The sequence below is a fragment of the Accipiter gentilis genome, chromosome 8 (assembly GCF_929443795.1).
Source record: "Accipiter gentilis chromosome 8, bAccGen1.1, whole genome shotgun sequence".
NCBI classification, from domain to species: domain Eukaryota; kingdom Metazoa; phylum Chordata; class Aves; order Accipitriformes; family Accipitridae; genus Astur; species Astur gentilis.
The window spans coordinates 7,508,214-7,529,600 of record NC_064887.1 but is presented as its reverse complement, the minus strand read 5'-3'; the positions used below and the strand labels follow the sequence as shown (position 1 = coordinate 7,529,600).

The window sequence follows — 21,387 nt, the reverse complement described above, 5'->3', positions numbered from 1 at the left end:
TTAGATCTTAAACTGGCAAAAATATGAGTTGCTGACTGTATTGGTCAAGAAGCATTGCGGGTATCTGTCAGGAACATGAGTACTCGTCCTTTTCTGTCAGGAACAGGGCAGTAAGGACTTTTGTGGGTTTGGCAGTGTGTTTTGCCCTTGGAGAGAAACTTCTGGGAAAGCTTGGGGAGGGTTGTTGTGTTCTTAATAATAATAATAATAATAATTTTAGATAGTAGACCTGAAGATTTGCAGCTGACCTTTTCTGAGAAATACCTACATGTGTAGACAATGACATCTCATTTAGAGTGGCTGTCAGCTTAGTGATTATGAGTTTAAATATAAAAGATTCTCCATGTATCCTGGTACATGGAAATAACAGTAAGTGAAATAACAGTAATGATGTAAAAGGTCTTTCCTCTCTTCAGTTTGGACTATGAGCATCCATCAGTCTGGATTTTGGCACATTGCATGTTTGTGCACCAGTATTTGAGCTTCAGAATTCATAGGGTTACATGTATTTGTTTACACATAGTTCTCTCTACTTAGAATTTTTAAAAATATAGAAAAAATCCCTCTGTCATATTGGAGCAAATTTAAACTCACAAATATTAGATATTTAATATTAGATAATATGGATGTTAATAAAATATTAATTTCACAGAGATGCTGCGAAGTATTAACCCCATTGATATTGTAAGGGGGTAGGAACAAAATTCTAAGTCTTCTTTATAAGCCCTTGTTATTGTTAAACTTGTGGTCTCCTAAGTCTGAATATTTGTATTTTTCTAATGTTATAAAATCACACTTAATATAAAATTTAAAAGCCAAACCCTGACTGAAATAAATAAAAATTATTATATTACGAACTTCTAACATTGCTTGCTTTGTTCCTGATTTGTATGACAATGGAAAAAAAAACTAATACAGGACTAAATTTAGGAAATGTTATATTCTTAGGCTTATATTGTATTTACTCCAGTGTGCATAAATTTGAGTTAGTACTGAAGTAATTTTATCAGGCTTTCAGTCAGGTTTTGAAGTTGTATGAATGGTCAGATCTGAATTTTTCTAAGCACTTGAAAGTTATACAGAATCAAAATGCAGTCTTCCAAAGAGTTACTTAAAACCATGTTTTCAGCAACTATATAATCAGCATAGCATTCCTTCCCCATCAACTTGCTTGTCAGTAATCGTTATCTTCTCTAAAATAAGCAAAACAAAAAAAATCAATGCCTGTAGCCTATTTCTTTGAGGCCACCCATACTGCAGAGTGTGTGTTTATGTCCTAGTGAATGCCTTGTCCTTTTTGACTATGAAAGTGCATGGAAATCTGAGTGTGGTGGCTTCAGACAGCACAACAGTTTGACTCCTGAACACAAAAATTTTGTATGACACCTTCCAGTCTTGCAGTGCTTTATTGACAAATACTCTTTGCATCATTGACCTTAGTAGTACGACTTTGCCTAGGAATAATTATTCACATCTTCATCAATTGTTTGCTAGACTGGAATGTTATCATTATGATGTAAATTAAATGCATTATAAATGGATGTGAAATTATATGGTATTTTGTACAAAACAGTATTACTATAGTGAGTTAATTTTGGTTGATGTGTAGAACTCTGAATGGAAAAAAAAAAATTTCAAGTGAAATATTCACTGGGACAAATTCTAAGTTTTTCAATATTTGATATTTACCAAGCTGGTAAAGATGCTTCCTATTAAGGAGTTGAAATGAGGTGGAGATAAAGGTGCAAGAGAACCTCCAAACTCTTGCAGTTGGATGTAGTTTGAATGAATTCAGTATTTGTATGTCTAAGGAGAAGCATCTGCTTTTAAAATTATTTTGGTTTAATTGAAATGTGTGTAGTCAATGTAATTGTTTCAGTTAAAATGGTATTAAAGATTTTTAACACAATGACTTGGTAGGCAGACTGGATAACTCAGGAGGACCTTACAATAGGTATCTAAGGGATCCAAGAGTACACTCTGTCACAGTTAGAGGTCAGAACCTGGCTTTTGGTAGAGAATGTGAAGTGTTGAGCTTTTTTAGACTTCTGAAATGCAACCTTTGATCAAGGTGGCCAGCTTTTCCATTGCTTATGTTATAATCTTTGCATCTTTGTATAGTAAATGATATGGCCAATCATCTATTTTCCTTGCAGAAGGAGTTAATCTGAAATCCCAGAACAGAGGACAAATCTGGGAGTTTGTAAGGTGACGAGTCTAGTTCATCTCTGAATTTCTTTGCAAAATGGTCTTTTTTTGGGTGATGCTTATTGCACTTTCTAAGTTGCCATAACACTAATTTTCTTTAAAATCGGCTTTTGTATACATCTTTAAAACATGATTTAATCTGATTATATTAAATAGCAATGTATTTATGTTGTAACATGATCATCTTTTAAAAACATCGTGTCAAATTTGAGGTCAACCTTAAAAACTTGAACTCTGCATTTTGTGATATTTTAATGCATGATCATTTTGTACCAATAACCTAATCATAGCTGTTGCCCACAATAAATACAAAACAGTATTTAATGTTGTAGTAGTTGAAATAAAACTGGTTGATATTTTCCTCAAATCCAGATACTATGGGAATAATGGTAAAGTAAAGTATAGTTTTAAATTGGAAACTTCCTCTGACGTGTTTCTTGTGTCTGTTGTATCTCTAGCGTAAAAGAGCAGGTTTTAAATTGAGCTGGAGTCTAGCTGTCAGGTCTAACACTATTTCTTACTGCAAAACAAGGTTCTCACCCTCTCCTCCTCCATTTCCTTATTTCACAACATTGAAAGCCAACTCTGAAGAGAATAAGGCTGTTCTGGATGATGTTCAGAGAACAGATCAAATTAAGGTCTCTCTTTATGGTATATAGGTTATGGCACACATTTCTCAGTGAAAATGTCTTTGCTGGTAGTGAATGTTTTTAAAAAATGAATCAAGGTGTCTTGTTGCTACAAGACTTTGGTACCAAGACAACCATATTCCTACTGTTAGGGTGAAAAATTACTTATTATGTGAAGTTGTAGAAAGTTACTTAATGACTTAAGCTTGGTTTATTGTGTTTTGGTTGGGTTTTTTTGGTGGTTGTTTTTTTGTTTGTTTTTTTTTTTTTTTTTTCTTTCTTCCATTTCTCCCTTGTCATTTTCCTTTCTAGCCTGAGAGTATTGTCTTTTGATGAGACTGTGCATTTTGCTAGATTTCCAGTGCCTGCCTTTCAGGGAAACAGGGATTATTAAAGCAGGCATTTTAGAGCTAGCATGATTCAAGTAACACCCATTAAGACCTTTAACAACTTCTACAAGTATGAATCTTTGAAGCATCTCTGGGAAATGAGAAGTGACACGGAATACTGCTAGCCTATTATACATTAAAAAATCCAAAGCGCAGAGAGTTTAAACTACTTGTTCAAAGCCATATGAGCTAATTGGTGGTAGCATGGAACTGAAGGCCAGATCTTCAAATTGTTTAGTTGCCCTTCTGGTTCTCTAGACTGCTTTGTTCTGACTGGTGTTGGAGCAGTTTTGCTCTTACCATTACGGTGAGCCTGATGGTTAAGACACATTAATGTGGGAGACTGGAGGTAATAAAATCCAAAGCAAGTTTGGGGAGGTTGTTAATCTGATTTAAGCAAGTTTAAGCACACAAATAATTTTTATTCCTGGAAAATACTTTTCATTTATGCATGTAATTTATGTAAAAATTGATTTACAAAGGACTTCTTTTCCCCTTAAATCAGGGCAATATGTAGTGGAACACTACTGACTGAAGGTTAAGTATCTGATTGTAATTTGTTCTCTGGCAGGTTCAGACAAGAATCTGGTGGTCTTTCCCTGACAAATGGAGAACTATTTCCAAGCAGAGGCATATAACCTCGATAAGGTTTTAGATGAATTTGAGCAAAACGAAGGTGAGTCATTTTGAACAAGATAGTAGATGCACATCAGATGTATTCTACAGAGAACACCATTGAAGAGGGAGAGATCTGTGATACCCTTTTTGGTTTTGAGTTGCAGCTTAATCTCAGAACTTGCAAAAAACATCTGCTAATTTTACATGGTGTGTCTTCAGTATTTGTTAGTAGCATTCTCTTCTGTTTCCATTCATTTTGTTTACTTTTTAAAAATTTCTCACTCTTTTAATAGCAAGTCTTCTGTACACTTTTTAAAGAAATGTTTTATGAAGCTTAATCTTAGTGGCAATATTTTAATCATTTATTTTAAACAAATCAGGCAAACCTTATTTTAAGCTTCTTTTGCAGTTTTGGGAGTCTCAAGCATAGAAATGTTTTATTAGGTCACATAAATCATATAATGAGAGTTATCATATTTGAAGTATTAAATTTTTTGCTTAGCCTAATTGCTGCTTCTGTCCTGTCAAGGATGTTGAACATTTTATGGGAGTGGGAATCCTTCTAGGCATTTCTAGCTGTATAAAGTATATTAATCAATAGTTTAAAGTTGCTTGTGCAAATTCAACCTGATACTAATTGTTGTAGCTCTAAACTTCTTGAGTTCCAGAAACATTATGCAATTACACTACTAATGGTTGATCAAGGATGTTAGTTGTGGCAGAAGTGTTTTACTGTTGTGCCCATATTTGAACATCTCTACTTTTATATTTGGGGCATTCTAATGCAACAGAGTTAATAAAACCTGTAGCTTTAATATGACAGTAATTTCTCTTATTTAAACACTTTTTCAGATGCCGCTGTTTCACCTACACTATTGGGTGCAAAGTGGAATCAGATTCTAGATCCGCCTTCTCGTCGTCTGTCATTTAACCCGACTGTGGCCAATGTTAATGAAGCTACAACTCCTAATGAATGTCAACAGAGATTAAAGTCTTTCTCCTTGTCTCATTCAGTGACCACACCAACAGGAGGAGGGGATCACTGTGCTAATGGAAAGGATTTTAGCGCAAGCCCAGAGACCCCAGTCATGTGGATTGATGATCAGGCAGCAGCAGACGATCAATTGATTAAAAGGAATAGTAATCGGGATGATCAGTGTAACACTGTGGAAACAGGAGAAAAGAAATGTGGAAATACAGCTTGCTTGCCAGAGGAGAAAAATGTACTAGTGGTGGCAGTCATGCATAACTGTGACAGAAGAACACTACAAAGTGGCGATTTGCTGGATTGTAAAAATTACAACAGTCAGTCCCTAATGGACACTATTAGCTTTACACTGGATAATGAAAACCGACAGAGTGATCAGTTTAGTGTTACTGTAAATGGATCCACGGAAAAAGATACAGATACAGAAAAGCAAGTAAATAGGCTGTGCACTGAAGATGACTCTATAAGTAATTTGATTAATGCTTCCTCTGAAAGCCTGACTGTTGCATGCCCCTCCTCTCGATTAAAGGATGAATTTAATATGAGTAAAGATTCGCTGTTTTCAGAAGCTACAACTGCAGGGATTAATGCAGTGACTCTTTTACAGAGACCAGTTGATGGTACCATTAAAATGCAAGAAAACTGTGTATCGGTTGAAAATTTTACTAGTAAAGCCATTCCTCAGAGAACGGATCTAGAAGCTAAAAACTCTTCTTCTGTTTCAACTAATGGAAGCTTAGTTGTAGAACAGGAAACAACCCAACAGTTACAGTCTAGGCTACCTGGGCTCACCGAAACTTGTCAACCTAACATGGCTGGAAGTGGCAATTATAAGGAACGCATTGTAGAACATTTTGCCCCTGAGGATGTTAGTGCCACTGAAAGCGAAGCCATTGAATGTGATAAAAATCTTGGCACAACGGAATTGCTCAGCATGGCAGAGTGTTACCCAGAGTCTCAGGAGATGACTAATTGGGAACTGACAAAGTTGAATGAGATGAGTAATAAGCAAACTCTGGGAGAGAATGAAAGACTTTTGCAGATGAAACAGCCTGATGATGCATGTAGTAATAGTAAAGAAGGTGGAGATGGGTTGATGGAGGCAGGCATACACTTAAAAGGGACTGGTATAGATGAGCTTGAAGGGTCCAGTCTCTCTGATGTGATGGCTACATCAGCAAGCTCTCTGTCTAATGGTTGTGATTCCTATGGAATGCAGAACCCAGTTGTCACTCATGTTCCAAAGTCTTTACCTTCCAAGGAAGACTCAGTAACAGAGGAAAAGGAGATAGAGGAGAGCAAGTCAGAATGTTACACTAATGTTTATGAACAGAGAGGAAATGAGACCACAGAAGGGAGTGGTCTTATTTTAAACAGCAGTGGTGATCACATAAAGAAAAATTATTTACATAATCTTTGTAGTCAGGTTTCATCCATGCAAGGGCAAACTTCACCAAAACCAGTGACTAATCTGCAATCTATCAGTGTTCCTTTTGGTGGTGCAAGACCTAAACAACCTACAAATCTTAAACTGCAGATTCCGAAGCCATTATCGGACCACTTACAAAATGACCTTGTTCCCCCAAATTGTGGGGGTAATAGTAAAAACAAAAATGTCTTTGGTAAAACACAGTTAGGGGATACAACAGATGCATTTCCTGGTGAAACGTCTTCAAATGCCTCTGTTACTGATACTAATGGGGAACATTTGGAAGAGTATGAATCTGGAGTCTCTAGTAGTCCGTGCCTTGCAGTAGCCCCAGATAGTCCAGATAATGATCTCAGAGCTGGTCAGTTTGGAGCTCCAGCCAGAAAGCCTTTTACGACTTTGGGTGAGGTGGCTCCAGTTTGGGTTCCAGATTCTCAAGCACCAAACTGTATGAAATGTGAGGCCAGATTTACATTCACCAAAAGAAGGCATCATTGCAGAGCCTGTGGGAAGGTAAGTTCGTATTTTGTGAGTAAGCTCAAAGCACGCTTTTTTTTCCCCTGTTAGTGCAGAAGATCAAATCAGAGGACTTCCTCAGCCACTGGCTATGGTTACCTGTGATATCTCTGCCTAAAAAGCCGTGTTTGATTTGTGAAGGAAAAAAAGGAGTTTCTAAGCTCTAATCTATTTAGGGTTCTAATAGAGAATAACTAATTGTTATTTATAACTGAAAGAATTATTAGCCTGTATGAGCAGCGTATTTGTTGATTGCAATAATCAACATCATTGGATTCATGTCAAACTGTGATAAAATGGCTAAGAGCAGGAAACTAGTTTGCAGAAATTACTGCATCAATAATCCCATTAAAGATACTGAAACATATTGATGTGAATTGGAAGTGTGCTGTTGAATTGCTGGTGTTCCTGCTGGTTTAGATCGCTGATCAGCTCTTGTTCTTTTAAGTCTTATTTACTAACTTTTCTCGTAGTGCTTACGTTATTTTAAAGAACATACATTTGCTCCGGGGAAAAAATACAGTAAACTATCTGTAGCCTGATGTATGTATACATGGTGAGAAATTTTGTAATGAAGACAACTATAACATAATTTTTGTATCATTTTGTGTTGTGTAAGAAATGTTTTATTGTTGACTTTTTTGAAGTTATATATATGTGCCATCTAGGTCAACACAAATTCTTATGTGGCCAGTTTATGGTAAATGATTAGCATGTAAAGTATTTCCAAATATCTTGTTACTGAAATACAAGTCAGTGGCACCTGGGGAGTAGGAACTTAGGAAAAAATATGATGATTCAAAAGCAGTAAACTAACACTCTTGTCAAGTAGATATTAATGAATATTTTTAAGATGAAAAGAAATACTAAACCCCACTAAAAACTAGAGTAAAAGTAACTTTGTTTCACTTAAGCCCCATCCAAAGGTTTTTGAAGTTGATTTTCTGAAAGACTTCCTGACTGCCCTGGGCGATATCCTTTGCTACCAGAAGAGTGCAGGGAAGCAGAATGACCTGAACAAAGGATCTAAAAGAAGCAAATATATCTGGAAATCTCAAACCCTTACGCCACCTGTTTCTGGAAGCAGTATAGCAGAAAATCCAGGCTAGCTCCTCTGTAATGGACTACGTACATGTCCCATTTGTCCCTTTAGTAACCAAAATGTATAGCGCTCAGTCTCTTCACTGCAACACCAGATAAATAGATTTTATTAAAATTTGATTTTGAGACATGCTGAAAAATCTTTCCCAGGACACTTTTAAAAGCTAAGCAGATGTTCATTGTGCACTGGTCCAGGACTTCCAGTTGCTTGCTTCTGCCCATCCTCTTGGAGGTTGGTTGCAGTGGAAGTCCTGATGTGGAGCTAGTAACCACAGGCGATGAATAAGCATCATATGAGGTACATGCCTACTTTTTGTGTACCTTTTGGTTAATATCAAAGGGCTCAATCTTTTTCTCATTGCAGTTAAGGAGAATCTGTAAGGCACATAAGTTAAAGGAATGTCCATTGTTTTAGCTTTGATACATTAACTTATACTGTCAGTTACATAGGTCATTCTTTTGTTTTTTTATGAGTTTAACAAATATGACTACAATTTTCATTTACAGTAATGTTTTCTACTTATTTTTGTGTTTTAAACAAGTTCATTGCTTAGATTTAATTACTTTCCTGTAATGACTGAAGCGCTGAATTGCACAAGTGAGAAGCAGAAAATGAAAATATGTATAAACAAAATGGATAAAACATGCACAGATAGAGCAAGGCCAAAAAATATAGTGTGGTGGTTTTTTTTTTGTTTTGTTTTGTTTTGTTTTTGTTTTTTTGTTTTTGTTGTTGTTGTTTGGTTGGTTTTTTTTAAACTACTGAAGACAAACCTTGAGAAGACCAACCAGCACTTTTTTGGGTGATATGTGGGGAATGGATAAAATAAAAGGTCCCTCTGCTCTGTAGACAAACTTGTTTCTCAGATGTGAAAAATACATCACATATTAGCATTTAGTATTCTCAGAGTGTTAGAATAACCCTCAGAATGGCTTGTTTCTAGAAGCTTTTGTTAGCTAATGTTGTCTGAGCCAAATTTGCACATGTGCAGTCAAAAGATGTGGCAGAAAATTCTGTTATTTCATGCCTTCATATGTTATTTTCTCAAAAAAAAAAAAAAAAAGCACTCCTTAATAAATGCTAAGAATCAGTATAGGTCAAATAATACTTAGCTCTCACTGCAAATTGCTTTACAACACTTAATTCCTGTAATGATTCTGGGACGAAAGAGACCAAAGGCTTTGACAGGCAAGCTCTGATGAATCTAGCTGTAGTGGCTTTAAGCTGTAGTGTCTACTCTTGCTTTCTGGTTAAGATAACCAACCCCAAAGCAAGTCATGTTGACCATGTGCCTGTGGTATAGCTAACTACTGAATCACAGTGATGCTTCAACTGTTTCTATTAGTGTATGAATCTCACTTAAAGAACTGGGGAGATAAGTGTCTTCAGCTCTTGCAATTAATTGTTTCTAGGGGAAATCATGGGACTGAATATTTTTGAACACAAGCTCTAGCACAATAGTTTCTTTTTAAGCTTTATTAGCATCATGACAAATCATTGTAGTGGGGTGAATGTATCTGTTTCATTTGGGAATGAAAATTGCATTTAAAAATAGTTGAGTGGCACCTGGGAAGTCTGTCTCAGTTTTTAATTTCAGGGTAATAATTGCAAAATTAATGGAAGATGTGAACCTCAGAGGAGTGCTAGAAAGTAATACAGTAAATTTTGAATTAAAATGAACTTAAGAATCTATCTGAACACATTCATAAATTTTATCTTACGTATTTATGTATTTTCTGTTGTCAGAAGAAACAATCATCCTTGATATGAAAACCAGAAAATTTGTATGTCATCTTTTTACTGACAACCAAACCCATATTTTTCCCACTAAGATACAAAAAAATCACCAACCCCCCTAGCAACTAATGCATTAACAACTCCCAGTGAACCTGCAAATCCTACTAACATAAAAACTTGCTTTGACACTGCTACATTATTTTTTTATAGCATGATATGCTGAGATAATGACTTGGCGACTGTTAACAACAAGACTGAATTGTCAGTTTTGCTGGATTGTGTTCTTCCTCTGCATTACTACTGTTAGAAGGCTGATGCAGCCTAAGAGAGGAGGTGTAGATGTTCTGTCATTGCTTCTGTTTTCTCTTTTAAGATATAAATTGTTGCACTTGGGAGCTTTGCTGAGTGCACAATGTGGTGTTTGATAAAGGGTCCCAAATTAGATATTAATTTGTGTTGGTCCTTCATTTATGGTTGAAGACATTGATTTTTCCATGTTCAATACTGAACTTTTGACTGGAAGTTTCTCCCAGAGAACTGAAATGATGTCAAATGTCTCTAAAATATGTTGTGATGTTGTTATTAATATTCCCTAGAATGCTTGTAAATTGGGTTAAGGTGTAAATGCAGAAATTTTTAAAGTACATTTGCTTTTTTTTTTTTTAAAAAAAAAGGTTTTCACATATGTGGAAGGGTTTTTATTTTTTGCATGAAAATGGCAGTGTATACACATTTATATTTTGTTTCTGAAATGTTTAAGATGACAAAATTAGGAAACATTAAAACTGGTTGAAATGAGACAGGGTGAGCTCTTCTTTCTTCACGTTCGATTTTCAGCTCTCGTGGTGAACTCAGAGCTCATTTTATCTGTGATTATTTTAAACTTGCCACTAAAAAGACTGCAAAAGTAACAGGCTGCAAAGTAGTTGTAATTTGGTGTGATATTTAACTTGGTTGAAATTTAGTTAGGCTTACATATATTTACATATGAGAATCCTGTGTGGTTTCTTGTCTATATTACAGAAATACTGCTGTTGAAGTGATGATGGAATAATTTTTTTGTATTAAGAAAGCATTGCAGATCATAGTAATGCATAGTGAATTGTAGATATAATATCCACCCTTAATTAAAATTTGAAATTCTCTCTTGATATCTGAACTTGTTTGTTAGGTAGCTGCTGCTGTTTCTAGATTTCCTGAGTGTGACATTACCTTTCTGCATGAAATAGGTGTTCATCAGTATCTTCACGTCACCTGAAAAATAACCCTGAGGAAATACTGTTCTTTTAAATAAAGAAAATACTGTTATTTAAAACAAATAAGAAATCATTAGGGCACCCTGATTTGTCTGTTCTGCTGGATTTTGAGATTGCAATTGCTATTGTAGGATCATATCTGCATGCAAGTGTTTGTTTTGGTGCACAAGCCATGCTCATGTTTTATGGTTTTGCTTGTCTGGAGGAAGCCTCAAGGCTGTTTCCTGCCCAGGACTGGGGAGTTGTTAGAGCTGGTTCAGGTGAGAAGCGCTAGCAATACAACTGCATCTCCACATCACGTTGTCCTCACAGGGATTTTGCACCTGGTCCCCCCTTAGCAGCCAGTGTGCGTAAAATGCAGTTCCTGATTTCTCTCTAGTGTTGTGATGGCATAGCATTTGTAATCATGTAAATATCAGCTTTTTAAAAATTAAAAATAAGTCTTTATTATAATATAATTATAATTTATTAACCCATTGTCATTTATGCCAATCGTATTTTAAAAACACCACAGTGCAGTATCAAGAGGACAACATGCATTTATGTGTTCCACATAATACTGCTTCGTCAGGATTAGTAGGAAAGGCACCCTGGGCAGGTATTAGTCACTGTGGCTTTAATGGGGAAAATACTGATCATTTACCTCCTTATTTTGCATGTCTAGAGCTTTACAGATATTCTCTTGTCCGAATTCATCAGCTCGTAACACATTTTTGAACAACACTGAAGTTGTTTCCCCTTTGGTTCCAGGTTTTTTGCGCAGCATGCTGTAGCCTGAAGTGCAAGTTGCTGTACATGGATCGAAAGGAAGCTAGAGTGTGTGTAATCTGCCATTCAGTACTAATGAATGGTAAGTGGAAAAAGAATCTGAGATGCAGCACTTCACTGGCTTTGTGTTGAGTTGCAGTGATACTATTTAAAAAAAAAATAAATCAAAATACTTTATTTGTATGGGTAAGTATTCTCAAACAGCAAAGGACCTCGAGAGATCAGTGTGGAATCCCCGTGGAGCATGGGGATTCCCAAACTAAATATGATTAACAAAAGGCAAAAGCTAGTAAGGTTGCAACGAGTTTGAAAGCTTTCATTTGTGAGTGCTATATCAGGATTGTAGAAACTGTGATTTTTGGTGTTTTTTTTGTTTTTAATTCAGGAGCCTACTCTCTGTCCTTTGATGCCTGAGCAGATAACCTGTTACACTTTTGTATGGGATGCCAAAGAGAAGAGTAATGCAGTCGTGCCTCTTCTAGATATGCACTATAGGAAGTTGGGAAAGTAGTATTTATCAACAAATTAATCCAACTCTTCTTCCTCCTTAACTCCTTGGTGCTAGAGTAGGAGGTCTTGTCTAAAAACTTGTTCACAAATGTGGACAACTGAGTTTGGATTATTGCTTTGGGCACATTACTGGAGAGTCTGTCAAACCCAGGATGGTGCTGTGGCTAAAAGCCTGATGTGAACATGGGACATATGAGAGAGGTCACGAAGTTAACAAGTAGAACAAACAAGAAGTTGTATTATCTCTGCTTGGTGTAAGGAAAACTGTGTTTGGTTTTGACCAAAGGGCCATGGAATCTATTTTGTATTTTGTCCTTTATAGTATTAACACTTCTCGTATGTGGTCTATATATGGGCAAACACAGAATATTCTTCCAGCTGATCTTGAGGCCTCTGAAAATTTCAAGAACTTCCCGCTCCAGCAGTTACCTTTGGGTGATTACGCTGTCCAGTTGACTTACATCCACGACACTGAGACAGCTGTTGCTGAAAGACTCAATGTTCAGTTTTTGTCTTGAATTGGGAAGGTAGAAAAAATTGGGTTAGATTGAGAGAGGATCCATGTGGATGCTTAAATCATCAGATAACCTGTCTCATCATGAGAAATACCAGGCGCTCTGTCTTTGGTTTATTAATGGAAAGGTGAATAGGTGAGTTGATCTTGGGGTATAAATATATATCTGGATAACTGAAACTTGATGACAGAAGTTACTTCAATTGTAGAGGAAGGTCTGACAGGTGTACTCTTACATGTAGTAGGTAGAATAAGAAGTCAGACAAATTCAGGTTTTTGAATGCAAACTTTTAACCATTAGGATAACTAACTATCCTGAAAATTATTGAACAGTTATCATGGAATCTCCATTGCTGCAAATGTTTAGTTAAACTTTGGAGACTTTGATAAAAGATTGCTGCTGTAGTTTCAGCCAAGAATTAGTTAGGAAAATTCTATTTTATGTTAGCATTCAGACAAGGTAATTCTGGTGGTATCTTTACATGTTACTGTATAGTAGATAATTTGGGCTGCTGTTTTCAGAAAGATCTGTGAATTTGTTGAGCATCTAACTATGCTTAGAAGCTCATAGCTTTATTTTTTTCTCCAAAGAAGTTCCATATTATGCAGGTTCAGTTGAAAGTAACTGACTGCTTAGTCTTGAGATGAGCATCCAAAATTAGTAGATAATTTCTGTTATTAAACAGGAGTAATTTTTTCTGTTTCAAAAAGATTAAAGATTAATCAGTGTGCAGTGGTAGGTTTTAATTATTAATAATTCTTTACTGTAGGCCAAATGTGTAAGGTGACAGGATATTGTAGGTTGTAATATCTAGAAATTAAAACCGAGCCCTGATGATGACATTGAAGGTGTGCTAAAATGTTACATTTTGAGATGGAGAAATTAACACATTTCAAGGTGTACAAGAACAAGGAATTACACATACACCTGACAAAAGACAGCTGGCTCCTTATGGTGGTGAGTAGGATTTGTTTTCATCTGGGGGAAGGGAAGAATCTGAAAATATTTCAGTTGAAAGCAGAAGTGTTCTTGTAAAAAGGCATAATAAAATTGATCATATTATAATGATTTCCTTTTAAAAGCCTTTCTGTCCTGTTGCCAGGATGGATACGCATTAATGGCAGCGAACAGTGACACCACTGCTTGGTTTATTACAGGGGGAGTGCTGTCTGCATGCTTAGGTGTACTTGCCCAGGGCTACCTCTCTGTTTCTATCCCTGCTGCAGTGCTTTGCGATGATGCTTTTGGATACTGGTTAGTTAACCTGTAGCCTGATCGTATCTGATCACTCCTGATCCTTGCAGTTTCTTTGTCAGTACAGGTGGTGGTTTTTCCTACTCAGTGCAGCAGGTTAAGCATTGGTCTTTGCACAGTCTTGGAACCAGGGGTAGGAATCACACTTTAAAAGTAGTTATTTGATTTGGTTGCTCAGAATCTGGATTGTGTTTCACTGGGGTGTGGGGAGAGGGTTGTATGTTTTCTGACACTTTTCCATAGCCAGGCTATGCGTTTAATTGTATTTTCACTTGGTAGATATGCTGAGTTGGCAGTTCACTTGAGTTAGCGAGGGCTTTAAAAATGTTCTTTTACCATGCTATGACTTTTCTAGTAAAGGCATGCTCGAGATGTAACTTTTCTTTGTGCTTTTTTTAACACTTCCTTCTTTCAGGACCTATAGTCTAAATGAATACAGAATTGCTGTTAAAAAAATACTTCAATTTAATTAATCTTCTCAGATGGAAATGTCAATACCTTTTCCATTGGCAGGCATTTCACTCTGTTGGTTTTGCAGGTTGATGGGAGGAAGTAGGAGGCATTTATGTTCTGTTGTGTTCTGTTTGGGTTGTTTTGGTCTTGTTATTTTCACCTTGGTTTTCTGATAATTGATAGCCAAAGGAGCCCAAAGATGTACGTGATTTATTCAGGCTCTATAGCTGCTCTGAGAGCTTAGGTGGCAGGATATTTATGCCTGACTAGAGGAATGCATTTATTTGTAACATAGTAATATGGCTGAAGGTGCAAGCACACATATGAATTTTCTGGTACCTTGCATAGCTACAAGCTTTCCTTACAGGTGAAAAAGTAGTAGTATTGTGGAGATACAGTCTGTTTTGCTAGGTAGAGAAGAGATTTCCTTGTGATGGATCTTGTTGACAAAGAAGTTTTATGTGTTACTGTTTGGGCAATTGAATTAAGGCTGAAGTCATGCCTTCAGAATTAATAGCATAAGGGTTTTTTTATTGTCACGAATATCAGTTGTTGATCTGTACTGATATGCCCTGGATATAAAGAAATGCAAGGTATTTTTTCTCATGTACAAAAGATAAATCTGCTCAAGTGTCCTGTAGGTTATAAAACATTTGTAATAGGAATGTCCATCTGTCCATGCAGTGTGATAAATACACATATATGTAAGAATTGAGTGTTTTCAGTTAAATCTTTGAAGAGGAAACAAACCTAAGCATGAGGAACTAAGCATCATTCAGATCAAAGTGTATTGTTACAATTTTCAGAAAATATTTCTATATGAACTGATATTTTTATTGTACAGGACCAGTGCTGTTTCTCCTCCTGTTATGTATTTTCTTGCTTAATTACAGTCTCCTGGGCTTTTAAATAAAGGAGGAGGGATGGTCTTTGGAAGGTGGCAGGGTCCATACCTACTGTAGCTGGGAAATAACACAGTGTTTTGGACTGTTGGATACCTTCCTCTGTGTTCATATTTCTTATTCTTTGTTTGCTTTAGCTCAAGCCTGGGAGAACATGATGAGTGCCTCAAGCCAGAGTCCTAACCCTAACAATCCCGCTGAATACTGTTCTACTATCCCTCCTTTGCAGCAGGCTCAGGCCTCCGGTGCCCTGAGCTCTCCACCTCCCACTGTCATGGTACCTGTGGGAGTTTTAAAGCATCCTGGAGCAGAAGGTAAGAGTACTTCTTTCTTTCAGTTTAACTGTAGTAAGAATTCAGAAAGAATATCTGTACTTCATCCATTCCAAATATGCTAGCTAATGCCAGTGGTGATATTCCTGCCCTCAGTAGGGACAGGAGATTTTTAAGAACAATTGAACTATTCTCAGCAGATGTGTTTATACATGATGCTGCTACAGAGAATGCACTAGACAGTGTCTTAAGTCCCTTCCAGTCCACATTTCTCTATTTATTATTTTTTTCCATTTTTCTCTTCTGTACTCAAATTTTCCAGTCAATGTTGCTGTGAGATCTTAAATCCTATTTTTTTTAATGTTCTCTCTAGTGGCTCAACCTAGAGAACAAAGGCGTGTTTGGTTTGCTGATGGGATATTACCCAATGGAGAAGTTGCCGATGCAGCAAAACTGACAGTGGCTGGGACAACTTCCACAGGAACCTTAGCAGTGTCTCATGATCCATCGAAGCCCGTGACCAACAACACTTTATCAGCAGAAGTAAGGAACTGTTACGCTATTCACCGCTCAAAATACCATGCTTGCTTTGGTCATGAATAGTGTATTAGCTTCTGTGGTGATTTTGGTAAGACATCTAGGAAATCTGTTGAGGCTTGTCTTGGTGTGTGGTATAGCAAGTGTCCTCCCTTATTTTAATGTTTGCAGAGTGCTGAAACAGCCATATATTTTGAACTGAAATGAACTATTATGGGGCAGAGCATTGAGCAGTGTTTTAAGTCTGTGTGCTAGGTGGCTTCCAAGAGTTTGGCTGTACAGCCTGTGTATGAAGGATATTTGTGTAATGCATGTTTTAAAAAAGCTGAGTCATGGTCAGTAAGGAGTTTGAAACAATAAGATTGTCACAGCACGAAGCAGAAAAATACTTTGTTTGACACTTCTCATAAAATGATGTGTGCAGATGTTGTGGTTTAACCCAAGCCAGCAACTAAGCCCCATACAGCAGCTCTCACTTCTCCCCCCTCGCAGTGGGATGGGGGAGAGAATTGGAGAAAAAAAGTAAAACTTGTGGGTTGAGATAAGAACAGTTTAATAGCTAAACTAAACTAAAATATAACAACAACAATGGTAATGAAAAGGAGTATAACAAAAATAGAGAAATTAGACCCAAGAGAAGAAAAATGATGCATGTTGCAATTGCTCACCACCTGCTGACCGGTGCCCAAGCAGTGATACGCCGCTCCCAGCCAACTCCGCCCAGTTTATATAGTGAGCATGACATTCTATGGTATGGAATATCTCTTGGGCTAGTTCGAGTCAGCTGTCATGGCTCTGCTTCCTCCCAGCTTCTTGTACACCTGCTTGCTGGCAAAGCATGGGAAACTGAAAAATCCTTAATTTAGGATAAGCGCTACTTAGCAACAACTAAAACATCAGTGTGTAATTAACATTATTCTCACACTAAATCCAAAACACACTGTACCAGTTAGTAGGAAGAAAATTAACTCTATCCCAGCTGAAACCAGGACAGCAGGAAAGTGAGATAGAATCTCATAATGTTAAGTTCACCATACCCCACGTGAGTGGAATTGAGACTTTGCAAAAAGTTCAGATGGGCATAGGTGCATTGAGATTTTGTAAAGAAACGGGTATGTATGGTGCTAGAGAAGGGAGATGCAGTCTCTGTCTAAGCAGGCTTTTTAGTAATAGATCACATACAGGAGTCATCACATGATCACTGTTGATAAAAAGCCAAATTACTTGGTGCTTCTGGTTCTCCAGCAGGCACAGGCTCCTTCACCCAAATCTAGTAATCTAGTCAGCCAGCTTTTACATTTTTATCATTGTTACTTTTGTAATGTTGTCCTTTCTCATTGTTTGCTTCTTGTAGACTGATAATGCTTCTGTATTCTCGGGAAATATAACTCAGGTTGGCAGTCCTGTTGGCAGTGCAATGAATCTAATTCCTGAAGATGGTCTTCCTCCAATTCTCATCTCCACTGGAGTAAAAGGAGGTGAGGGTATGATTTGGCACCTAACTTTCATGCTTACCAGTTGCAATTAATCTAATAGTTACTGTGTTTATTTTAAAAATAAGATGCTGGCAATATGCTGAATATTTGAAGAAATTCACAGTAAGTACTCGTGGCTAAATGTTGTGACACTCACTTGCACCATTGATTCTTATTAGCATCTAGGAAGAACCAAATCTTGCAATGAAATTACTGTAAGAAGTAAAACACAAAGCAAAAAGAAAATTAACTTCAGTCCAGAAATATGTGCTAATTTCTTCACTAATCGGACTGTGGGGAATGTTTCACACAGAGATACATTTTAATTAGCCTTATGAATATTCATGCTTCCCTTCTCTGAAACTCTCTTGGAACATCCGCTCTGTCTGAGGCATCCCTGAGCACTGCATTCAACAGCACTATTGCACATCTTGGGCCACAGTGAGGCTTTTAGTAATTGTGATGTCCCCTTCCAGAGTATCCAAATGGAGGAGGATACAGAAAATTAAAAACTAATTTTTAAAAGATTGAAAAGAAGTATATATATTTGTTTATCTGACAGTTGCTTTCCATGGTCTTGATTCATGACATCCTTTAATACATTCCTGGGATTAACTTATTTTTTCATCTTGGATTTTTTTATTCCTATTAAATATTTTGCTGATAGAGTGCATTTCTAATGTTAAACTGGAAGTAACCTTTTTTTGCAGGATAGTGTCAAAACCAAAATGTGAGCAGCATTTAATTTCAAAACAAATCTGTTCCATCCTGTGTTAGCTGTTCGTATGGGTGCCTGATTATTCAGTTTCCTCCACAAAAAAGGGGTGAAACTACAGTATGCTTTTCAGCTTTTATATAGATAACCTCACATAAATTGTATTTTGTATGCAAAGTTGATGTTGTTCATATGCTGTCACATACTGGATTTTCTTTGCAGCATTTTACTTCTGATATTCTAATTCTATTTAAAAAGATTCCAAAAACATTTTTCACATTAGAAAGCAAAATTACCTTTCTTTCTAGTTAATTTTAGCTGGAAAGGTAATACATTTCTTTGAAAATCTGTTTTCATCACTGTAACTATTGTTTATGAAAGCTTAAATGCAGAGTAGATTATAATCACATGGATGAAAAATTGCTTGTCATCTGGGTCTAGTCATAGAGGGACACTACAGACATCTTTGAAGTTTCATGTTGGGATCTATTTTACACTGGATTTAGAGCTTCTATGACTTATAAAAAATGTTTTCTATAGTGTTCCCCTCTGTTATCTTCCTAGTAGCTATTGCACAAAAAGTGTAAATTATGTGACATAGGGATAGACTATGCGTTGGTGTTTGTAGTTCAGGACTGATGCTCTTGTGCTTTACTGTCATATAAATAACAATTGTTAACTTCTCTGTCATTTGGGATTTCAGTTGACACCATGACACATTTCTCAATTTGATTTTCATTTTCTCCTCCTGTTGATACTGAAAAAAAGTTGATTTATGAAACAAGCTATACCTTTGTAAAGGATGTACAGGGGTTATGCACATAAATGCTATTGAAGTTTGAAAATGCCAGCCTAGGAAACAATCAATCAAACCAGCAATACTTAAATAAGTTTTTTTTAAAAGGGCAAAAAGCAAAAAGCATGAGAATCAGAGTTATCTGATTATAATGTAGACTACTGTACCAGTAAGTAAGTTTAGACTTCACTGTGTGTTTACTTGTTTCTTTCATAGACTATGCTGTAGAAGAGAGACCTTCTCAGATCTCTGTCATGCAGCAGCTGGAGGATGGTGGCCCTGACCCTCTTGTATTTGTTTTAAATGCTAATTTGTTGTCCATGGTAAAAATAGTAAATTGTAAGTTTTTATTATTAAATAAGGCTTGGGGTGTGAGAGGGGAAATGTTATCTATATTAGTAGGGATAACAGCATTTTTATTTGGTAGGATAGTCTCTGAAAATGTGCATGGATTGAAAACTTTGTACTTAGCCATATTAAGTTAAATTACAAAAGTCTCTTTTCCAGTGATTTAGACAACAATACAGATAATTTTGTGTAGAAAATATAAACTAGACTGATAGAGTCTCCAGTGTCAGGTTTGGAGATCAATGTCTCTTTCCACCTTGGTAGGGCAAGGTATTTCACCACTTGTTCTTCCTCTGGTTGCTTAACTCATTTCCCTGTCATCCCATTCTGGAAAAAGCAAATAGGATCCCACAGTAATATGCAGGTTCCATTCCACTGTGCACCTCTTCTATCCTTTTTTATACTCTGTGTGTGTGCATATGTGTGTACATGTGTTGAGTGCGGGAGGAATGAATGGGGAGGCATATGGATGGCTTCTCATGTTAGTACCTCAGTTGATCTCTGCTGGATAAGAAAACGTTATTTGAGAAATTGAGAAGGACAGTTTTGCAGTAAAATGTATTGGTTCTGTGAAAAGTTCATACAATAAATTAAGATGTTGTTTATAAACCTTTCAGCATCTAGTAAGATAGAAGTACAATTTTTTACATATATATAAAAATATCATTAGTATGCATATATATATACACATATTGGATGAAAGATTTTATTTCAGTAACTTAGTTTTCTTAACAAATGAATTGTGAAACTTAGAGCATGAGTCATCGCTAACATTCATGTGAAGCAGAACAACACAGTGACACCTCATGAAAACACCTGACATCCAGCTATCTATCTTAAGAGAGAGGTATCACTGTCTGAAACTGGTTTAGCTGTCAGGATCAGGATCAGGAGATGCACAGCCAACAGGCTGACCTTTTCCCAGGTTCCTTTGTTCCCATTTAAATCCTGTTCTTTAATTTGGATACAGAAACTGCTAAAGTCTGCTCTGTGGTATTAATCCTAAGATCTGACTGGGAGCTGTAATTCTCTGGCTCTTCCTTAGCTGTAAACTGGGAATTATTGAGCTGCTTTTGTTGTGGGTGTACTTGTTTGCAAGGTAACAGATTTAGAACCTAATTTGTCTGTGTGACAGATATCACAACAAAACATGCTGTAAAACTGATTATTGAAAGAGCTATCTTCCTGTAGTGAAACTTAGGCGTATTTTATGAAATTCTGATCTTCTGTTCTGATACATGTTTTCCTCTCTGCAGATGTGAACAGGAAATGCTGGTGTTTCACTACAAAAGGCATGCATGCAGTGGGGCAGTCAGAGATAGTCATTCTCTTGCAGTGTTTGCCTGATGAGAAATGTTTGCCTAAGGATATCTTTAACCATTTTGTGCAACTTTACCGGGATGCCTTAGCAGGTAGGAATGCTCTCTGTTAAAAGTGGTTTGAATAGATGATCATAGTGAGTCAGATACTCACATTTTTGTCGTTTAGCAAATTACTATTTTTGTATAAAAGAATATAAAAAGTGAATAAGGATCAAAGCTGATATGGGGCTGAGTTGTTATTGGTTATTAGTGTCCAGTGTTATATTCATCTCAACAAATATAACTATTAATGAGGTGCTGGTAACCCGGGGGGTTGCTCCAAAGATATTCCAGCCTTCCTCTGGGTGCCTGTAGAACAAAGACGTTTGGGCTATAAAGGCTATGCATAGACTATTACAGCAATGGAGAAATTGGATTCTGCCTGTGATAACTTTGTGTTCAGCAGCCATTGCTGAATGTCTGCTCTGGCTGCTTCTGGTAGGTGTTGGGGTAAGAATTTGAATATGGCTAACATATCTGAAATTAGTACTGTACTTCATTTAGCAGTAAGCATAGTAGGATACTCAGCAGGGCTCATGGGTACACTAATAACATTGCTTCTAATTTTTTTTTTTCCAGCCTGAAGTCAGGGTAGCTTTTTTAAAGATA

General features: G+C 36.6%; 1 protein-coding gene across 2 annotated transcripts in view; it reads left to right on the top strand.

The window, feature by feature from the left end:
* Positions 1-21,387, top strand: part of ZFYVE9 (zinc finger FYVE-type containing 9) — a 64,831-nt gene that overhangs the window by 18,814 nt on the left and 24,630 nt on the right. For both annotated transcript variants that reach the window (XM_049807527.1, XM_049807526.1), the window contains 8 exons: positions 3,798-3,902; positions 4,697-6,774; positions 11,623-11,722; positions 15,412-15,588; positions 15,920-16,089; positions 17,438-17,561; positions 19,286-19,408; positions 20,674-20,829. In XM_049807527.1, the coding sequence (XP_049663484.1) occupies positions 3,833-3,902; positions 4,697-6,774; positions 11,623-11,722; positions 15,412-15,588; positions 15,920-16,089; positions 17,438-17,561; positions 19,286-19,408; positions 20,674-20,829 (2,998 nt within the window). In that variant the 5' untranslated portion in view covers positions 3,798-3,832. The remainder of the gene's footprint in view (positions 1-3,797; positions 3,903-4,696; positions 6,775-11,622; positions 11,723-15,411; positions 15,589-15,919; positions 16,090-17,437; positions 17,562-19,285; positions 19,409-20,673; positions 20,830-21,387) is intronic.